This window comes from Corythoichthys intestinalis, chromosome 12, assembly GCF_030265065.1.
Source record: "Corythoichthys intestinalis isolate RoL2023-P3 chromosome 12, ASM3026506v1, whole genome shotgun sequence".
In the NCBI taxonomy this organism is placed as follows: Eukaryota; Metazoa; Chordata; class Actinopteri; order Syngnathiformes; family Syngnathidae; genus Corythoichthys; species Corythoichthys intestinalis.
Window position 1 is genome coordinate 5,077,539 of NC_080406.1, and position 20,369 is coordinate 5,097,907.

The 20,369-nt window shown below is 40.8% G+C and overlaps 1 protein-coding gene across 10 annotated transcripts in view; it reads right to left on the reverse strand.

The window, feature by feature from the left end:
• Positions 1-20,369, reverse strand: part of klf12b (Kruppel like factor 12b) — a 212,167-nt gene that overhangs the window by 23,252 nt on the left and 168,546 nt on the right. For all 10 annotated transcript variants that reach the window (XM_057852549.1, XM_057852546.1, XM_057852544.1 and 7 more), the window contains one exon: positions 6,740-6,875. In XM_057852549.1, the coding sequence (XP_057708532.1) occupies positions 6,740-6,875 (136 nt within the window). The remainder of the gene's footprint in view (positions 1-6,739; positions 6,876-20,369) is intronic.

The window sequence follows — 20,369 nt, forward strand, 5'->3', positions numbered from 1 at the left end:
ATGTTCCATATCCGATTACTCGATTATTCGAACTAACTAGTTCATTGATTAATCGACTACTAAAATAATCGATAGCTGCAGCCCTAGATTCAACTACGAATGCTGTACCATATACAAACAGGAAGGATTGTCTCAGGAGAGATTTGTTCGAGGATTCAAGGTAAATATTGCATGCGTGACTGAAGCATTTATTCGCAGGAATTTTCTTCTTTGTTTACACATAGAGGCGGCAAATTTTCATAACTGCTTAGCCTCATAGTTGGCAATATTTACGCGAAATAAATGCTACCTGTACGGATTCTTTGCTTTAAACCAAGAATCGAGACTGTTATACGTCCATATCGATGAAGAATTAGGGGATTTAAGCATTTATTCACAAGAATTTTCGCCAGAAAAGCTCCTTTTACGGCAGGCGGCCGCTAGCCTCATTTGCTAACATAGTAGCATGGTAGTTCGTCAGTATACATAAAATAAATACTAACTGTACGGTGTCTTTGCTTTTAACCAAGAATCGAGACTGTTTTACGCCCATATCTATGACGAATTCGCGGATTTAAGCATTTATTCACAATAAGTTTTGCCAGAAAAGCTCCTTTCATGCCAGGCGGCCGCTAGTCTCATTCGCTAACATAGTAACATGGTACTCCGCCAATATACGTAAAATAAACAAACGCTAACTGCACGGTTTCTTTTCTTTTAACCAAGAATCGAGACCTGTCCACCCTAACTCCACTATGGCCAAGACCAAAGAGCTGTCGAAGGACACCAGAGACAAAATTGTAGACCTGCACCAGGCTGGGAAGACTGAATCTGCAATAGGTAAAACGCTTGGTGTAAAGAAATCAACTGTGGGGCGCAATTATTAGAAAATGGAAGACATACAAGACCACTGATAATCTCCCTCGATCTGGGGCTCCATGCAAGATCTCACCCCGTGGCGTCAAAATGATAACAAGAACGGTGAGCAAAAATCCCAGAACCATAGAGGGGGACCTAGTGAATGACCTACAGAGAGCTGGGACCACAGTAAGAAAGGCTACTATCAGTAACACAATGCGCCGCAACGCAACACAAAATAGAACTTTTTTGGTAGAAACACAGGTTCTTGTGTTTGGAGGAGAAAGAATACTTAATTGCATCCGAAGTACACCATACCCACTGTGAAGCATGGGGGTGGAAACATCATGCTTTGGGGCTGTTTTTCTGCAAAGGGACCAGGATGACTGATCCGTGTAAAGGAAAGAGTGAATGGGGCGAAGTATCGAGAGATTTGGAGTGAAAATCTCCTTCCATCAGCAAGGGCATTGAAGATGAGCATATTCAATGGATGACGATCTTGGCAAAAATTATTACCTAAGATGCCTGATTTAGAATTCCCCTCAAGAATGATGAGAAACAAAAAACGCTCATTGTCAACTTATTATTCTAAATATCCTTGTAAGTTAATTTTATTGTTTTTTTGTTGTTGTTGTTGTTTTTTTTTTTTTTAAACCTGTCCTGCTCAGCTGTTTGACACGGAGACTGGAAGTGCCCGGATAGTCTGAACAGTTTTAATGTTTCACATTGAGAGTGACATACTCCCTTTGTGATCATTCAACATACCTCATTTATTATGACAAAACAGCGAACAGGAAGGGGTTATGGAGGAACAGAAGAAAGGAAACATAAAAGAAGAAAGAGAATAAACACAAACAACAAGAAATACATTGAACGCCTAACTACACTAACTACTAATATGTTGGTGCTATCGTCAGCTAAATGTATTTCCGGTTTACACCATGTGGGGGGCCTGTTGACAAGGGAAAGAGGGGGAAGAAGGTGGGGGAGTCTATAAGCTAAGTGATAGAAAGGGGTAGAGTGTACACAAATCATCTCTGTGATTTAGAACCCAGTAATCGTGTGAATCCCTAGTGAGTGTAAGCCCGTTGGTGACCGACCCTACACCACCCCGCCACCAATCCCGGCACCGGGACCCCCTGCTCGAGCGCGCCCAATAACATCCAGCTGCACGCGGGCCCTGCCGGGCACGCAGCAGCCGAGAAGACGAGCGGAGACACCACGCGGGCGCCGACACAGGGCCACGGCCCCCACCCAGCCAGCCCGGGAAGGGAGGCGGGCACTGGGGGGGGGGCAGACCATCCCTCCTCCAGCAGCCCAGCAAAGGAGCCCTCGTCCCCACCCCGGAATCCAGGGTGGTCCCCCGGGCCACCCGCGCGCCCATCTACCGGCCCTCGGGGATGGCAAGAGGGGACGCACCACCAACCTCGCACCCGTCCGCCCACCGGGGCCATGAACCACCGCCGCAGCCCCCCAGCCGACACGGCACGCCAGGGGGGGCCTCCAGCGATAAGGGTCATCAACACGTTGTGCGCCCCCTGCCCCAAAAGTCAAACTCCCCCTATCATCTGCAGTATGGGTATCGTTGCCTGCCAATTGTTTTTAACATCGCAGGCTGAGGAAGCGAGTGTCAGATGTTGAACTTCACATACTGCCTTTCCAACATTTTCACATACACACAAACAGTCATGTCTCAATTACAGCTCCGTTCTAATCCCACCTCCATTCTGTCTTGCTGCCGTTAAAACAATCCAGCAACATGGGAAAATGCTGTCTGTTCCAGGCAGCGTTCTCTTTTACTCTTGTGGCGCAACCACAGCTTGCTTGACACTCAATTTTTGTGTTGCAACAGCAGGCACAAAAATCAACTGCACGACAGTTCTTAAGGTACTGCTATACATCATTTTTCAAAGAACGGTGGTATTGCTTTTGACATATTTTGAACTTCTGTTTCCATTCTGGCGCAAGTATATTTTTACCGAGCTGACAAATGCAGAACGAATTAAGTGCAAATCAACAATCAATGTACAGTCACTGTGCAATTGGAAGTCCTTTGGTAGCATTGCGTTTCCACATGAGAAAGATTAGCGCGGTCTGGGAATACTTTCCTCTCAGTTAGACTAAATAACCATCCTATGGGCATGAACTTGAGTCTGGACAGGCGGCTGTTCTGGCTCTACGTCCAACAGTAGAGGAGGGGGGCGGGGTCGCTACTTCCTGCTTGCCATCAGGAGAGCATCGGCGCTGTCATCCGCTCAAGAGGCGAGTCTTTCATTCAACACAGATGGGCTGGCACTGCTGAGGTTCACCATGCCCAGAGGCCATAAAGTATGCCCGCCATGCACGACCGTATATGTAGCTGCACAGCCACACATCACGTTCAAGCCCAGTGTGGGAAAACACTTCAGGGGAGATATACAGGACAATGTTTTTTATGTCAGAGGGGGAAACATCGACCTCTGTTCGCTGATAAATATATTTCCTACATTTATAGAATAGTTAACCTGCTCTTGCAATTGACACGCCAATTTAAAGTTTATAGCCCTTTTAAAACTGTCACCGGGCCACGGCATTATCGTAACCTGCAACATTCAAGAGGGCTACATTGAAAATAGAGGGGCAAAGTTGCAGAGCACCCACATGGAGGGCTAATTCTCACCTTTGAATATTGTCTTATACAGTGGGGCAAATAAGTATTTGGTCAACCACTAATTGTGCAAGTTCTCCCAATTGAAAATATTAGAGAGGCCTGTAATTGTCAACATGGGTAAACCTCAACCGTGAGAGACAGAATGTGGAAAAAAAAAACTACAGAAAATCGCATTGTTTGATTTTTAAAGAATTTATTTGCAAATCATGATGGAAAATAAGTATTTGGTCAATACTAAAAGTTCATCTCAATTCTTTGTTATGTACCCTTTGTTGGCAATAACGGAAGCCAAACGTTTTCTGTAACTCTTCACAAGCTTTTCACACACTGTTGCTGGTATTTTGGCCCATTCCTCCATGCAGATCTCCTCTAGAGCAGTGATGTTTTGGGGCTGTCGTTAGGCAACACGGACTTTAAACTCCCTCTAGAGATTTTCTACGGGGTTGAGATCTGGAGACTGGCTAGGCCACTCCAGGACCTTGAAATGCTTCTTACGAAGCCACTCCTTTGTTGCCCTGGCTGTGTGTTTGGGATCATTGTCATGCTGAAAGACCCAGTCACGTCTCATCTTCAATACCCTTGCTTTTGATTTTCACTCAAAATCTCTCGATACATGGCCACATTCATTCTTTCCTTTTCACAGATCAGTCATCCTGGTCCCTTTGCAGAAAAACAGCCCCAAAGCATGATGTTTCCACCCCCATGCTTCACAGTGGGTATGGTGTTCATTGGATGCAATTCAGTATTCTTTCTCCTCCAAACACGAGAAAAAGTTCTATTTTGGTTTCATCTGACCATAACACATTCTCCCAGTCCTCTTCTGGATCATCCAAATGCTCTCTAGCGAACCGCAGATGGGCCTGGACGTGTACTTTCATCAGCAGGGGGACACGTCTGGCAGTGCAGGACTTGAGTCCCTGGCGGCGCATTGTGTTACTGATAGTAGCCTTTGTTACTGTGGTCCCAGCTCTCTGTAGGTCATTCACTAGGTGTGGTTCTGGGATTTTTGCTCACCGTTCTTGTTATCATTTTGATGCCACGGGGTGAGATCTTGCATGGAGCCCCAGAACAAGGGAGATTATCAGTGGTCTTGTATGTCTTCCATTTTCTAATAATTGCTCCCACAGTGTATTTCTTTACACCAAGTATTTTACCTATTGCAGATTCAGTCTTCCTAGCCTGGTGCAGGTCTACAATTTTGTCTCTGGTGTCCTTCGACAGTTCTTTGGTCTTGGCCATAGCGGAGTTTGGAGTGTGACTGACTGAGGTTGTGGGCAGGTGTCTTTAATACCGATAATGAGTTAAAACAGGTGCCATTTATACAGGTAACGAGTGGAGCCTCGTTAGACCTCGTTAGAAGAAGTTAGACCTCTTTGACAACCAGAAATCTTGCTTGTTTGTCCGTGACCAAATACTTATGTTCCACTCTACTTTGGAAATAAAAATTATTTAAAAATCAAATAATGTGATTTTCAGTTTTTTTTTTCTTCCACATTCTGTCTCTCATGGTTGAGGTTTACCCATGTTGTTAATTACAGGCCTCTCTAATCTTTTCAAGTAGGAGAACTTGCACAATTGGTGGTTGACTAAATACTTATTTACCCCACTTTATATCACTCAGTTTTCACATCAGAAACTTGATAGTTGAGGAAAGCATGCAGAATAATCTTAATTTTACTCAACAAAAGCAAAATTTGCATTATTCTATGTACAATCAAAACTTATTTAAGTGTAATTCTGTTATTGTGTAGCGATACAAAATCCAACAAGGCAGCCGTCACAAAACAAAGAGCTTTTTAAGTTGAAAATTCTTGTAAATAAATGCTTAAATCACGGAATTTCTATAAATATGAGCGTAAAACAGTCTAGATGCTTGGTTAAAAGCAAAAAACGAGCAGTTTTTGTTCATTTTACGAAAATATTTCAAGCCAAAGTTACGGTATTGTGTAATCCAACATGGTGGCCGGCACGAAACAACTTTTTAAGTCGAAAATTCTTGAACATAAATGCTTGAATCACGGAAATTCTATAGATATGAACGTAAAACAGTCTAGATTCTTTGTTAAAAGCAAAAAATAAAAATAAAAAAAATAAAGAAAACGGGCAGTTGTCGTTGATTCTACGTAAATATTTCAAGTAAATATTTCAATTGTGTAATCCTACAAGGCGGCCGTCACGAAACAGCTTTTTAATTAAAAAAATTCTTGTAAATAAATGCTTAAAGCGCAGAATTTTTATGGATACGAAGATAAAACAGTCTAGATTCTTAGTTAAAAGCAAAAAACGGGCAGTTATTCATTTTACGTAAATATTTCAAGCCAAAGTTACACTAATTGTAACCATTGATTTTTTTCACAAGGTTTCAAAGTGCATACATGGTGCTATTTAATATAAGAATCACCTTGAATCCTCGACCATCCAAAAACAGCCGTTTCAGTCAAAATTTGTCATGCTCGCGCTTTTTCTCCATACAAGTCGTGCACAATGGCAGCTGGATAGCTGGCGTACTACTACTAGGCTACTATAAAGACAGCGTTCTGTTTCACCTAAGTGTGTGTTGGAGTTTTTATACTGGAAATAAAAGTTTCCATATGTAGCTAGAGGATGCAATGGCACATGTTCAAAAACTAAAAGAGCCAATAAGCCTCGGTTTAACACCCACTTTTCACAACACTCAAATAAAATGCACACGAATATCCAACACAGACCAACAAATAAAATTGTAAAACAAGGTAATATTATTATGAAAAAGATTTTACAAGAAAAAAACGTTTTTCACAAAGTATTTTTCTTATTTCATAATGTCGTTTTACAGCAAAATGAAGCGTGTGCTGTCAATCTAATACGGCAAAAGGCGGAGCCTGTTAAGTAATTAGCTCGACTGTGGAGTCTGGCTAGCTGCGCTAGCATTTAGTAGCGTCGATTAACTGTTAGATAAACTTTGCAGAAAGCATCAAATCAAAAACACACAGCTGCTGAAATTCTCGCTCAGGCTGAGGTAAAAGCTGTTCATTACTATCCAACCGGTTCGCAACTTCTCTGAGAAACCTTGAAAGTGACGCTAAGAAATGCTAGCCAGGCTCCGGGATCCATTCAGCCAATCACTTAACTAATTCACTTATACCGGAAGGACTGGCTTTGAATGCTCATCTTGCAGTGCCATTGACGGCACCCAGTCAACCGTGGCAGCCAGTGGCCAGCGAACCAAAATGAGTTTGACACCCCTGCTTTAACATGTAATGTAATACTCACTCTTGTACGGCGCGGGCTATAGACAGTGCAGTGGAGCCGGTCTCATTGACGCTGTCCAGCGTCACGTTTGGCAGGTCATCGTCATCACTGTCACTCTTGATGTGACGCGGCGACAGGCCGTTGTGTTCCGCGTATGCTGCGGGAACAAGACGAGATCATGAAGTTGGCACTAAAAAATGCCGACAATTATAGAGCTTGATTTTCACTGATACGGTCAGAGAGATACGATGTTAAATTATCCATATTTATTAATGGTGGCTTTGCGTGTAATACGAACGCTACCATCTAAGTTCCTTTTTTTTTTGTCAATGCCATTTGTTCGGCACGCCAACCAGACAAAACCATTTGGCCCACCGACACCCTTCATACACCGAAACAATCGGAATTCTCATGTGACGTCATTTATACATCCTAAAATTCAGGATGCTAAGGGCAACCAAAGTGTTTTCAGTTTTTTGCTAAAATGTCCGGTTCGGCCAAAATTTGCCACAAACATACCCATTCATCTCTAATGGCCAAAATTTGCCACAAACATACCCATTCATTTCTATTGGCCAAAATTTCCTATTCATTTCCAATGGCCCTATTTCATTCGTTCATTTCAATTGCACAAAATACTTCCATTCACTTATATTGATTTCCAACCCAAGTGACCCGATCAAATCAACAGGAAGCGACCCTGAAATGCCTCAAATCAACAGGTAGCGGGGCCGGATGTATGGGGGGGGCCAGGGTGGGCAGGAATGCTGTTCCGGTACACTGTGCTTTGATTCCGAAAATATGATAGCAACTATCAAAACGCTGTGTAAAAAAATGCTAAGCTGCCACACATGCATTTCATCTCCAAGAAGAAAACAATTTACCAACATCAGATTTACTTACACAAGTGTTAAAAACAAGCATAATAAAGTGCCTGTGTAGCTCATCCGTTTCCACCAATATTTATTATTTATTTTATTCCACGGACGGCATGGAGGTTTACCCAGCTGCTGCAGTTATCCGAGTCTGACGATGATGAGTCACGTCAATGTGCGAATGCACGCAGCAAAGAAAACCGCATGGACTCATTTATCCATTCAATTGGCTGACACAATGACATGTGATCAGCAGAGATAGTTAGCTCTGATTGGTTCAAATATGCATGTTTTCCGGAACAGCTAAAAATTTTTTTTATTTTTTTTAAAATAAAAAATGTTGAATTGATGGGACAAAAAAAGGGCAATGCAACATAAAATGGATCAAATCTTTAAGTGCAACGAAAGAGTTAAGGAGGCTTATTTATCATATTTAGTTTTATTTGCTCTGATGGGGAAGTTCAGAACATCATAGCTGTCAATGTGCACTTTGGACTTATATTTGTTCATTATGTTAGGCTACTTATTCATTTCCTTATTATTTAAAAAAGTCAATGTTTGCGCGATCTTCACAATATATTCCATTGAACTCTGCATAATATAAGTCATTATCACTTATTTTTCTGAATGCATGTTACGTCCATTTTTATTGCTAAAAAGAAAAAAAGAAAAAAAAAGTAAATGTTTACATTAACTTCAATTTTATTATACAGTGCCTTCCATAATTATTGGCACCCCTGAAAAAGATGTGTTTTTTAGATTCTAACATATATATTCTTTTTATTCAAATAATATGGGACCTTAATGGAAAAAAAAGAGAAAAATCAAACTTTCAATACAAGTGCATTGATTCAGTAGGGAAAAAATCCCATATAAAGAAAAAATTATTTGACATCAAATAATGTGTGTCACAATTATCAGCACCCCTGGTGTTAATACTTTGTACAACCCCCTTTTGCCAACAAAACAAGGTCTGGGGACTTAGATGGCCATGGAAGGAGCTTGATTTTGTGTCTGGTGAACCATTTCTGTGTAGATTTGGCCATATGTTTAGGGTCATTGTCTTGCTGAAAGACCCAGTGACGACCCATCTTCAGCTTTCGGACAGAGGGCAACAGATTTTGATTTAAAATGTCCTGGTATTTCAAAGCATTCATGATGCCATGCACCCTAACAAGGTTCCCAGGGCCTTTGGAAGCGAAACAGCCCAAGAGCATCACTGACCCACCCCCATACTTCACAGTGGGTATGAGGTGCTTTTCAGCATGCTCATCTTTCGTGGCACGCCAGACCCACTTAGAGTGTTTGTTGCCAAAAAGCTCAATCTTGGCAAAGCACACGGTCCCAGTTGAAGCCTGGGACCGTGTGTATTTTTGTGTGAGACCAAGATTGAGCTTTTTGGCAACACTCTAAGTGGGTCTGGCGTGCCACGAAAGATGCGCATGCTGAAAAGCACCTCATACCCACTATGAAGTATGGGGGTGGGTCAGTGATGCTGTGGGGCTGTTTCGCTTCCAAAGGCCCTGGGAACCTTGTTAGGGTACATGGCATCATGAATGCTTTGAAATACCAGGACATTTTAAATGAAAATCTGTTGCCCTCTGCCCGAAAGCTGAAGATGGGTCGTCACTGGGTCTTTCAGCAAGACAATGACCCTAAACATATGGCCAAATCTACACAGAAATGGTACACCAGACACAAAATCAAGCTCCTCCCATGGCTATCTCAGTCCCCAGACCTTGTTTTGTTGGCAAAAGGGGGTTGTACAAAGTATTAACACTAGGAGTGCTAATAATTGTGACACACATTATTTGATGTCAAATAATTTTTTCTCTATAAGGGATTTTTTCACTACTGAATGAATGCACTTGTATTGAAGGTTGGATTCTTCTCTTTTTTCCCATTAGGGTCCCATATTATTTGAAAAAAATATATATATATTAGAAGCTAAAAAACACATCTTTTTCAGGGGTGCCAATAATTATGGAGGGCACTGTACATCCTATGTTTTTAAGAAATTCAAATTGAGATTTGGCATTTAGAAGTGAGAAAATGAGGGAAAATAAAAATTAGGAGATGGAAGTTGGGGTTATTGCTGTTTTTGTCAACTGTTTTGCAAATCAGTGAAAAAAAATACAATTTTGAATGAAAATCAGTTTTTGTATGTGTTATAGGGAAAAACTGTGCTAAAACTGTTTTCTTTGCTTTTCAGTAGTTTAAGAGGTTTGACCCCCCTCACTCCCAAAATGAAAGAAAAATAAATAAATAAATAAATTACATTAAATTTCTGGCTCCGTGGCGACCTTCACTTCGGGAAGTTCCGGCAAGAAATTCTAACCACTTTCACCCCTGCACGTGACTTGTCGTCAATTTACTATCGCTTGATAGCGTCCATCAAAACAGAGCTTTTCCTGCTTTTATTTGCACATTTTTGTGTTAGCGCACGCATGTCTGCACTAGCATGAATATAAAACCATTGTTATGCAAATAACTGGAGCTAATTGTCCATTCTAAAAGATAACTTGAAATCCAATATAATCCGCACATCTACCAAGAAACGCTAATTTGACAGTATGCAGATCCATCCTGAATTCGTACAAAACTCCTTCAAGGCTAGTTTTGATTTCTCTGCACCGCGGATCCTCACTCAGTTAACCGATACAAACTTTTGCGACTTTTGGGGGCCAGAATATCTTCCTAGTTCTCATATATCAAGTCAGTTTTAGTACAGATGAAAAAGGCCTTTAGCGTGACTTGACCACTTATTTCCTTGTTTAGTTTTGCGCAACTTTGGTTAATTTTCTTTTGTGTGGGAGTTGGTAAATATAGCATCTCTTGCGCAAATTCATTAAGTACTTTCTTGAGCAAGTGTCATGTGATCATTTATTGAGATCACTAATGAAAGTTCTAAGTGAGATCATGCAAAACTCAAGAACAAAACTAGTTTGTAAAAGGCAAATAACATCTTTTCCACCCCGCTTCGCTATCTTTCATTAAATATCAGTGGTAGAGAAACAAACATCAAATGATGTTTGAACCGTTCCATTCTCCAGACTTAAAGTGCCTGTGACAGCAGATAAAAAAATCTTAAATAGCATTATTATGTGAATTTGAATCATATTTTGAGACGATTCGACTATATACAATAATTTGGCAAAGCGCAGATGACAAGAAATTAGTCTTTTAATCTGCCGTTTAGCCCCGCCTGTCATTATAGTGCTCTAGCGTCCCCAGCTGGAGGATGACGTCAGCAGGGTTACAATTTCATCAGATTTAGAATTCAGCCCATAGAGGGGGAAGATTTAGAACAAAGAAAATGCTACAAAGAGAGCAGCAAAATGTCCTAGATTCAATCTCTCTACTCTAATATATTTTTATCTAAATATTTTTCCCCAATTGCTAAATACAGTGCCCTCCATAATTATTGGCACCCCTGAAAAAGATGTTTTTTAGCTTCTAATAATTTGTTTTTTCATTCAAATAATATGGAACCTTAATGGGAAAAAAGAGAAAAATCCAACCTTAAATACCAGTGCATTCATTCAGTGGGGAAAAAATCCCACATAAAGAAAAAATTATTTGACATCAAATAAAGTGTGTCACAATTATTAGCAACCCTGGTGTTAATACTTTGTACAACCCCCTTTTGCCAACAAAGCAAGGTCTGTGGACTGAGATGGCCATGGGAGGAGCTTGATTTTGTGTCTGATGAACCATTTCTGTGTAAATTTGGCTCACACAAAAATACACACGGTCCCAGGCTTCAACTGGGACCGTATGCTTTGGTCAGATGAGACCAAGATTGAGCTTTTTGGCAACAAACACTCTAAGTGGGTCTGGCGTGCCACAAAAGATGCGCATGCTGAAAAGCACCTCATACCCACTGTGAAGTATGAGGGTGGGTCAGTGATGCTGTGGGGCTGTTTCGCTTCCAAAGGCCCTGGGAACCTTGTTAGGCTGCATGGCATCATGAATGCTTTGAAATACCAGGACATTTTAAATCAAAATCTGTTGCCCTCTGCCCGAAAGCTGAAGATGGCTCGTCACTGGGTCTTTCAGCAAGACAATGACCCTAAACATATGGCCAAATCTACACAGAAATGGTTCACCAGACACAAAATCAAGCTCCTCCCATGGCCATCTCAGTCCCCAGACCTTGTTTTGTTGGCAAAAGGTGGTTGTACAAAGTATTAACACCAGGGGTGCTAATAATTGTGACACACATTATTTGATGTCAAATAGTTTTTTCTTTATGTGGGATTTTTCCCCACTGAATGAATGCACTTGTATTGAAGGTTGGATTTTTCTCTTTTTTCCATTAAGGTCAAATTTATTTGAATTAAAAAAAAAATATTAGAAGCTAAAAAACACATCTTTTTCAGGGGTGGACACTGTAAATGGTATGGTCATGACAAATAACAGTCTTGTGCTAAAATGGAATTTGAAATCTTAAAAAGGCATTTATTCAGTACTACGGGCCAAAATGACTGCATAATAGTCAAAACTGACGATTTCTTGCACCTCCCGAATGGTATTTTATGCCACCGGAGTTAGTCCGGCTTTTGTCATTTCCCAGCGGGGACTTGGAGACAGAGGAAAGAGTGTAAACATAAGAGGTGTGAGAGAGCTAGGCTACATGCTAACCCGAACCGAGCGGCTCTTCCAAGTCTCTTCCTCGCCTTTCAACAACAAAAAAGTCGCACAGTACTACCCCTGATCAAGTCACACGGCGGCAGGCTTGATTGTCTTCACCAATCAGCCAACCCCCCGGTAGTGAGCGAGTTACAGCTCGTCGCTCCCCTGCTGTGGGCAGGAGTGCTCGTTGCTGGGAAAGCAGCTGGAGAGTGACCGCCGAGCACCTTTCGAAAATGAAAAATAGCACAAAACTACCCCAACTCATGTCACACACCGCTGCGAGGGTGACAGCCTTCACCGATCGGCCAGCCTCTGGCAGCGAGCGAGTTACAGCTCGTCGGTCCCCTGCTGCGTGCAGGAGTGCTCGTTGCCGGGGAAGAAGCTGGAGAATGACAGCCGGACAAATCGGCCGACGTCGGAGGAGCACGTGGCTGCCCGAGCCCAACCCGAGGATAGTGGTCTATTGCCGGGCACGAGGAAGGCAGAGGGGGCAGGAAGTCTGGACGATATGTGGAACCACAGTTGAGAGCGGGTGGGGCTACACGAGCATAAGCACGCAAAGAGAACAGAGGGGGGTGTGCGACAAGCCGCCGGTCGTCAGCCGAGTGGCCTTCTTGGTGGAAAAGGAGCATTGTCAGCCACAAAATGCAAGCCACCTCCTTATTAAAACGTGTGCCAGGATCCCAGTATTTGACATAATACAAAACACGTAGTTTACTGACTTCCTCGTAAATCTAACGGTCCCACAGTTGTCAGATTTGTTTTGGCCAATCTAAGAGGTGAACGGCAACTTTTTTAACCCCAAAAAAGGCTCACACGCCTCTCCCTGGTGTGGCAACATAAACCTGCAGCACATTTGGATGCGAAAATAAACAAATTCATCTGCAAAATCAACTGAATCCGCAGTCCATCTGCATGCTATAATGCAATGCTGTATTGTGAGATCCTGACCCGTGTGACGTCACATTCGCTGTCTTCCATAATCCAGGAAATCACTCATTTTCATTGCGCTGGATTCAAAAAATGAAAATATAAATCGAGCTCTTCCACATACATCCAAGCGGTCCATTTCATTCACGAGCATAAAATACAGCGTGGAATGTGAAATAAACATGCTTTTTTGCTGTCATAGGCACTTTAAACTCAATAGAAAATATTTGGAGGTAGCTCCAACTCAGTGTTTTTCAGTGACAGCCCAGAAATCTGATTGATTTAGAAAAGATCTGTGTGGAGCAGTGGTGCAAAATCCCTGCAGCAGTCTGTGCAAACCATGTGAAAAGTAAACGAAAACGTTTGACCCCTATAATTGTAATCAAAGGCTTCTGTGCTAAATATTAACATTGATTTTCTCAGGTGTTCAAAAACGTATTTGCAACAGTATAACACAAGTACAGTGGTATGAAAAAGTATCTGAACCTTTTGGAATAGCTCACATTTCTGCCAAAAATCACCATCAAATGTGATCCGATCTTTGTCAAAATCACACAGATGAGAACACAGTGTCTGCTTTAACTAAAACCACTCAAACATTTATAGGTTTTCTTATTTTAATGAGGATAGCATGCAAACAATGACAGAAGGGCGAAAAATAACTAAATAACTAAATAACTCTTACTAAGGAGACTTCAAGAGCAATTGAAACCATTTTTAAACCAAACAATTTAAGTCAGGTGTGCGCTCTCTCACTGATGAGTGGTTGAAAGCTACACCTGGTAAGAATTGTCAAGGATCGTTGATTTGTATAAAGCTGGGAAATGATACAAAACCATCTCTAAAAGTCTGGTTGTTCATCAATCGACAGTCAGGGAAGTTGTCTACAAATGGAGAGAGTTTGGCAATGTTGCTTCTCTCCCAAGGAGTGGCCGTCCACCGAAGATGACGCCAAGAGTTCAGCGCAGAATACTCAGAGAGGTAAAAAAGAATCCTAGAGTGTCTGTTAAAGACTTTCAGAAATCACTGTCATTGTCCAATATCTCTGTGCACACATCAACTATATAGAAAACTATGGCCAAGAACGGTGTTCATGGGAGGACTTCACGGAGGAAGCCACTACTGTCTAAAAAAAACATTGTTGCTCATTTAATGTTAGCAAAAAGGCACTTGGACACTCCACAGAAGTTTTGGCAAAATATTTTGTTGAGTGACAAAACCTAAGTTGAATTTTTTGGGAGTAACACACAATGTCATGTGTGGATTAAAAATGGAACAGCTCACCAACATCAATACCTCATCCCCACCGTGAAGCATGGTGGAGGGAGCATCATGATTTGGGGATGTGTTGCTTCCTCAGGGCCTGGACAACTTGCAATCATTAATGAAAGAATGAATTTAAATGTTTATGAGGAAGTTTTGTAGGAAAACCTGAGGTCATCTGTCAGAAAGTTGAAGCTAAATACATGACGGATGCTGCAACAAGACAATGATCCAAAACACAGAAGTAAATCAACTTCAGAATGATTTCAGAAGAACAAAATACACGTTCTGGAGTGTCCAAGTCAAAGACCAGACTTCAACCCCATTGAGATGCTGTGGCATGACCTAAAGACAGCGATTCATGGCAGACATCCCAGGAATCTGACTGAACTACAGCAGTTTTGTAGAGAAGAATGGGCCAAAATTAGTGATCGATGTGCCAGACTGATCTGCAGCTAAAGGAAGCATCTCGTTGAAGTTATTACTGCCAAAGGGGTGGGCCACAAAATATTAAATGTGATGTTCACTTTTTCATTTTTCCGCCTTCTGTCATTGTTTGCATACTATCCTCATTAAAATATGAAAACCTATAAATGTTTGGGTTGTTTTCGTAAAAGCAGACACTTTTTCATCTGTGTGATTTTGACAAAGATCAGATCACATTTGATGGTGATTTTGTTCAGAAATGTGAGAAATTCCAAAAGGTTCAGATACTTTTCATACCACTGTATTTGCATTTGTATGGTTCCATCTCCGGATCCTTTCCCAGCCTTATGCAAATCAACAATCCTTAATAAGACAGCTCTTTTGACTGAGCCATAATGCACATCAGACAATGCTTCTCATCAAGACCATTCTCACCAGGTGTGTGTTTTATAGTGGGCAGGGCAGCTTTAAACCACCCATCAGTGATTGGGCAGACACCTGACTTAAAATGTTTGGTAAAAACTGATTTTAATTGCTCTTTAAATCTCCTTAGGCAAAGGGTTCACTTATTTTTCCCCCTTCTGTCATTGTTTGCATGTTATACTCATTAAAATATGAAAACCTATAAATGTTTGGGTGGTTTAAGGCATAAATTAAAAAATGTCATTGTTCACTTAATTACTTTTCTGCCTTCTGTCATTGTTTGCATGCTATCCTCATTAAAATATGAAAACCTATAAATGTTTGGGTGGTTTTAGTTAAAGCAGACACTGCTTTTTTCATCGGTGTGATTTTGACAAAGATCATATCACATTTAATGATGATTTCATGCAAAAATGTGAGAAATTCCAAAAAGTTCAGATACTTTTTCATACCACTGTATTTGCATTTATATGGTTCCGCCTCCATATCCTTTCTCAGCTTTATACAAATCAACAATCCTTGAGACAGCTCTTTTGACTGAGCCATAATGCACATCAGACAATGCTTCTCATCAAGACGATTCTTACCAGGTCTGTGTTTTATAGTGGGCAGGGCAGCTTTAAACCACTCATCAGTGATTCGGCACACACCTGACTTAAAATGTTTGGTAAAAACTGGTTTTAATTGCTCTTTAAATCTCCTTAGGCAGAGGGTTCACTTATTTTTCCCCCTTCTGTCATTGTTTGCATGTTATACTCATTAAAATATGAAAACCTATAAATGTTTGGGTGGTTTAAGGTATAAATTAAAAAAAATATTACATGTCAGTGTTCACTTAATTATTTTCCTGCCTTCTGTCATTGTTTGCATGCTATCCTCATTAAAATATGAAAACCTATAAATGTTTAGGTGGTTTTAGTTAAAGCAGACACTGTTTTTTCATCGGTGTGATTTTCACAAAGATCAGATCACATGGTTCATATAGGTTCAGATACTTATTCATACCACTGTAAATTGTTTCAAATACATACGCTGTGATTTCTGGATTTTTTTTTTTTTTTTAATTAGATTGTTTCTCACAGTGGAAAAGCACCTACCATAAAAACTTCAAACCTGCCTATCATTTCTAAGTGGGAGAACTTGCAAAATCGCTGGGTGTTCAAATACTTATTTTCCTCACTGTACCTGTATTTTAATGAACAGTACAGTGATAAAATATTGATTATTTATAACCAATTCCCCCTTAAAACATACAAAGACGTCCAGTCAATAGAGAACATATTGTCCATTGCAGCACTCCTATATGAATTTCAAAGCTATCAAGGGTCCTCATGGATGGCACTGGAGCCATTATTGCTCATAATAGGAGCAGCAAATAAAGCAGTAGTGACTGTTTTTAAAGCTTTCTACTTCCACGACATGGAGGGGGGTGGGTGTCACCATCTCGCATGGCCTATGGAGAGCCTGCAATTAGGGACTGTAATTATCTCAAAATGCAAGGTAGGGTGAGGAGGGGGGTGTACTTTGAGCTAGGCCAGGGACACAAAGGAAGAGTGCTGGAGAGGTGGGCAGATCACCACATTTCTTTCCTTTCTTTCTCTCTCTTCTGTTGTTTCCAGTCATGCCCTGTTTCCATGGCAACCTGCTGCGGGAGACAGGGAGGCAGCAGTGAAAAGGAAGCGTATCCGCCCTCTCTTAAAGAGGATGGCCGACCTGTGAGTGTCTATGTGTGTGCACGCTTGTGGGCGTGCGGGTGTGGGTGTGGGCAAAGTGTTTTTGTATCAATGTTGAAAGCTTTTTCATACGACTTGCATCACTGCACTGTGTTGTGTTGCCGTCGTCGACTCGCAAAAAAAGTCGAAATGCTTTCAGGTGTATGCTTATTTCAATGGTCACATGATGTATTGTATCTTGAAATGAAAAGAAATGAAAAAGTTTACATTATCTGTATGATGTTGGCTCCCAATCAGATGCAAATTTATATAGAAATGATGTCAATCGTTTGTGGTGTAAAAAGTTTTGTTTGCGCTGCTATCGTTTTTGAGATATTTACTAATCTTTTATAGGTTAGTCTGAGATGAATTACCCTGCCATTTTGATTAAAAATGGCTAAAAATGGTGCAAATTGTTTGTGCTTTAAAATTTTTCTTTCGTGCTGGTACGGTTTTGTAGATATTATGCTTTTAATTTGTAGTGATGATGTCACGCAGCACCCCATTCACTGCAAATTGGACCCGAAGCGGTGCTGTTCGTTTTGCTATGTTTGTGACTAGGGCTGCAGCTATCGAGTATTTTAGTGGTCGTGTATTCCACTGAAAATTCCATCAAATAATAGAGTAACTGGATAAAACTGGACAAATGTACCGTCTGAAAAATACGGTACTTTTAAAAGGGAACCTCGGACTTAAAAACTTACAGTGCTTGCCAGAAGTATTGGCATCCCTGGAATTCTGTCAGATAATGCTCTTCTCCCAGAAAATGATTGCAAATGCTTTGGTAGTAATAGCATCATTTATTTTGCTAGCAATAAAAAAAAATACAAAAGAGAATGAAAAAAAAAAATTAAATCATTATCATTTTACACAAAACTCCAAAAACTGGCCAGACAAAAGTATTGGCACCCTTTGAAAAATCATGTGATGCTTCTCTAATTTGTGTAATTAACAGCACCTGTTACTTACCTGTGGCACATAACAGGTGGAGGGAATAACTAAATCACACTTGCTGTCAGTTAAAATGGATTAAAGTTGACTCAACTGCCGTCCTGTGTCCTTGTGTGTACCACAATGAGCATGGAGAAAAGAAAGAAGACCAAAGAACCGTCTGGGGACTTGAGAAGCAAACTTGTGAGAAAGCATGGGCAATCTCAAGGCTACAAGTCCATCTCCAAAGACCTGAAAGTTCCTGTGTCTACCGTGCAAAGTGTCATCAATAAGTGTAAAGTCCATGGCACTGTGGCTAACCTCCCTAGATGTGGACAGAAAAGAAAACTTGACAAAAGATTTCAACAAAAGATTGTGCGGATGGTGGCTAAAGAACCTCGACTAACATCCAAACAAGTTCAAGCTGTCCTGCAGTCCGAGGGTACAACAGTGTCAACCCGTACTGTCCGTCGGTGTCTGAATGGAAAGGGACTCTATGGTAGTGAAGGATATAGTACCTTTTCTCGTAGGCACCGTCGGACTTTTCGTATTACTCTAACACACCCAATCTAAAATAAATCATACTTATACCATAGTTTAACTAAAATCAGCAGAAAATAGGGCATAAGAGATAAACAACGCCTTCTTATCATGGAAGCCCAGCGCGTGCATCATGCAACTGACTCACTAACTCAGTTCTCCCAGACAGTCCAGAACAAATGAAGGGACGCCCTGTCCTGACACAAGGAAAACCAACACCCGATATCCAACTGATAACATGACTGACAAGGCTCCAAGAACCCCTTTGATGCTGAGGTGCCGAAATCCATAACCCTTGTTGCCAGGACAACAGTAACTCCCGAATCCTCCTGTCCAATCCACAGACAATAATCCCAAACACTCCCTTCTTCCTGCATACAGCCCGCCCTGCGAGAGCCTTCAAAAGACTGAATGTTTACGTAATCGTTGTCATTTTTCTCAGGTACCTTTTGTTGACTTCTGATATGGTCACCTTGGAACGAGTTTGCCTTCTCGTCTGAGTGTTTCGGTTTCGCCTTGCCGTTTTGATCGCTGTCGACCCGAATAAATTGTCAACTTGTTCTCAGTGAGCCTTCTTTTTAAACTTTTCAAAATGGAGAAAGTTGAGACGAAGGTGAACGCGTGGAATTTGCCCTTCTGGCCAGATTTCCGGGGTCCCGCCAGCCCAGTCCGTTGGAGCTGCGCCAGCACGGGTCCGGCAATTTTGTTAGAAGGTCTGACTCCTTCTGTAGGATACCCAGGAAGACCCCACTTCTGACTAGGCATGTGCCGGTTACCGGTTTCACGGTTTACCGTGGTGTGAAAACGTCGCGGTTTCAAAACCACTAAACTTTTCCGTCAGACTGTAGTACGGTATTCGCCATTTTTCATGTGTCAAAAATGCAGCCAGAAGTGGCTTGGCACGGCAGCCCCCACCCCCTCCCGTTTGTTGCTGTGTGTGAAAGTGAAGCTATCAGCTAGACAGCCAGTGAACCCAAAAACAAATACTGCTAACATAAGGCGTACGTTTCTTCAATTCATTGAGCTCTCAAATCGCGGTAAGTGGAATATACAGAATGAATACATTTAAAACGTTGTCCAATTGTATTTTTCCATGTGTGAGTAGCTTCAACAGATTAGCACCATGAAAAAGTTCGCCAAAAACAACACACATTTTCCTTTCAAATTGAAAATACAAACTAACTAAAAGCTTACAAAGATGAATGCTAGCCTAGGCTTAGCTGGGAGAGCAACTTCGTCGAGTGTTACAGCCGTAGAGTGAGAAAACAAGCTTGATTTGCTTGAATGAAGGGGAAAAGGGGATAGCATCAAAGATCACTAATTGCGAAAGATGCTCTTACCCTAAGCACAAATCTACGTTTGCTGGATCAAGGAGAGGTCTCACTCCCAATATTTTTTTTTTTTTTTTGTTTAGATGAAACCTTTCCACAACAATATTTACACTTTAAACTAACTTATACATTTTTAAATAACTTATTACGTTATGAATTATTTTTGTTTTTTAACACATAGGCATGACATCATGTAGACTAGAGCTGACACAGTGGCTGAAAATGGCGAAACTTCACTTGAGCTTTTCCACCCTCAAAAAAACAGTCATGCAGTAGATTTAAAAAAAAAAAAATTTCACAAGTGTTTTTACTTTTTTATAGAAATTATTTTGTTCTTGCTCTAATCTTGAGCAACTTGAGCTGTGGCTGTGGGTATTGTCTACAAGTTATATTTATTTTAATTTTATTTAAAAAAAAAAATATATATATATATATATATATATATATATATATATTTTTTTTTTTTTTTTTTTTTTTTTTTTAATTGATATTTTTATTTTAACAATATATTCATGTTCCAATTTGCAACTATGTTCTGAAAAATTTTTTAAAAATCCTGCTCAATGGAAAAAAATTTTTTAACCCA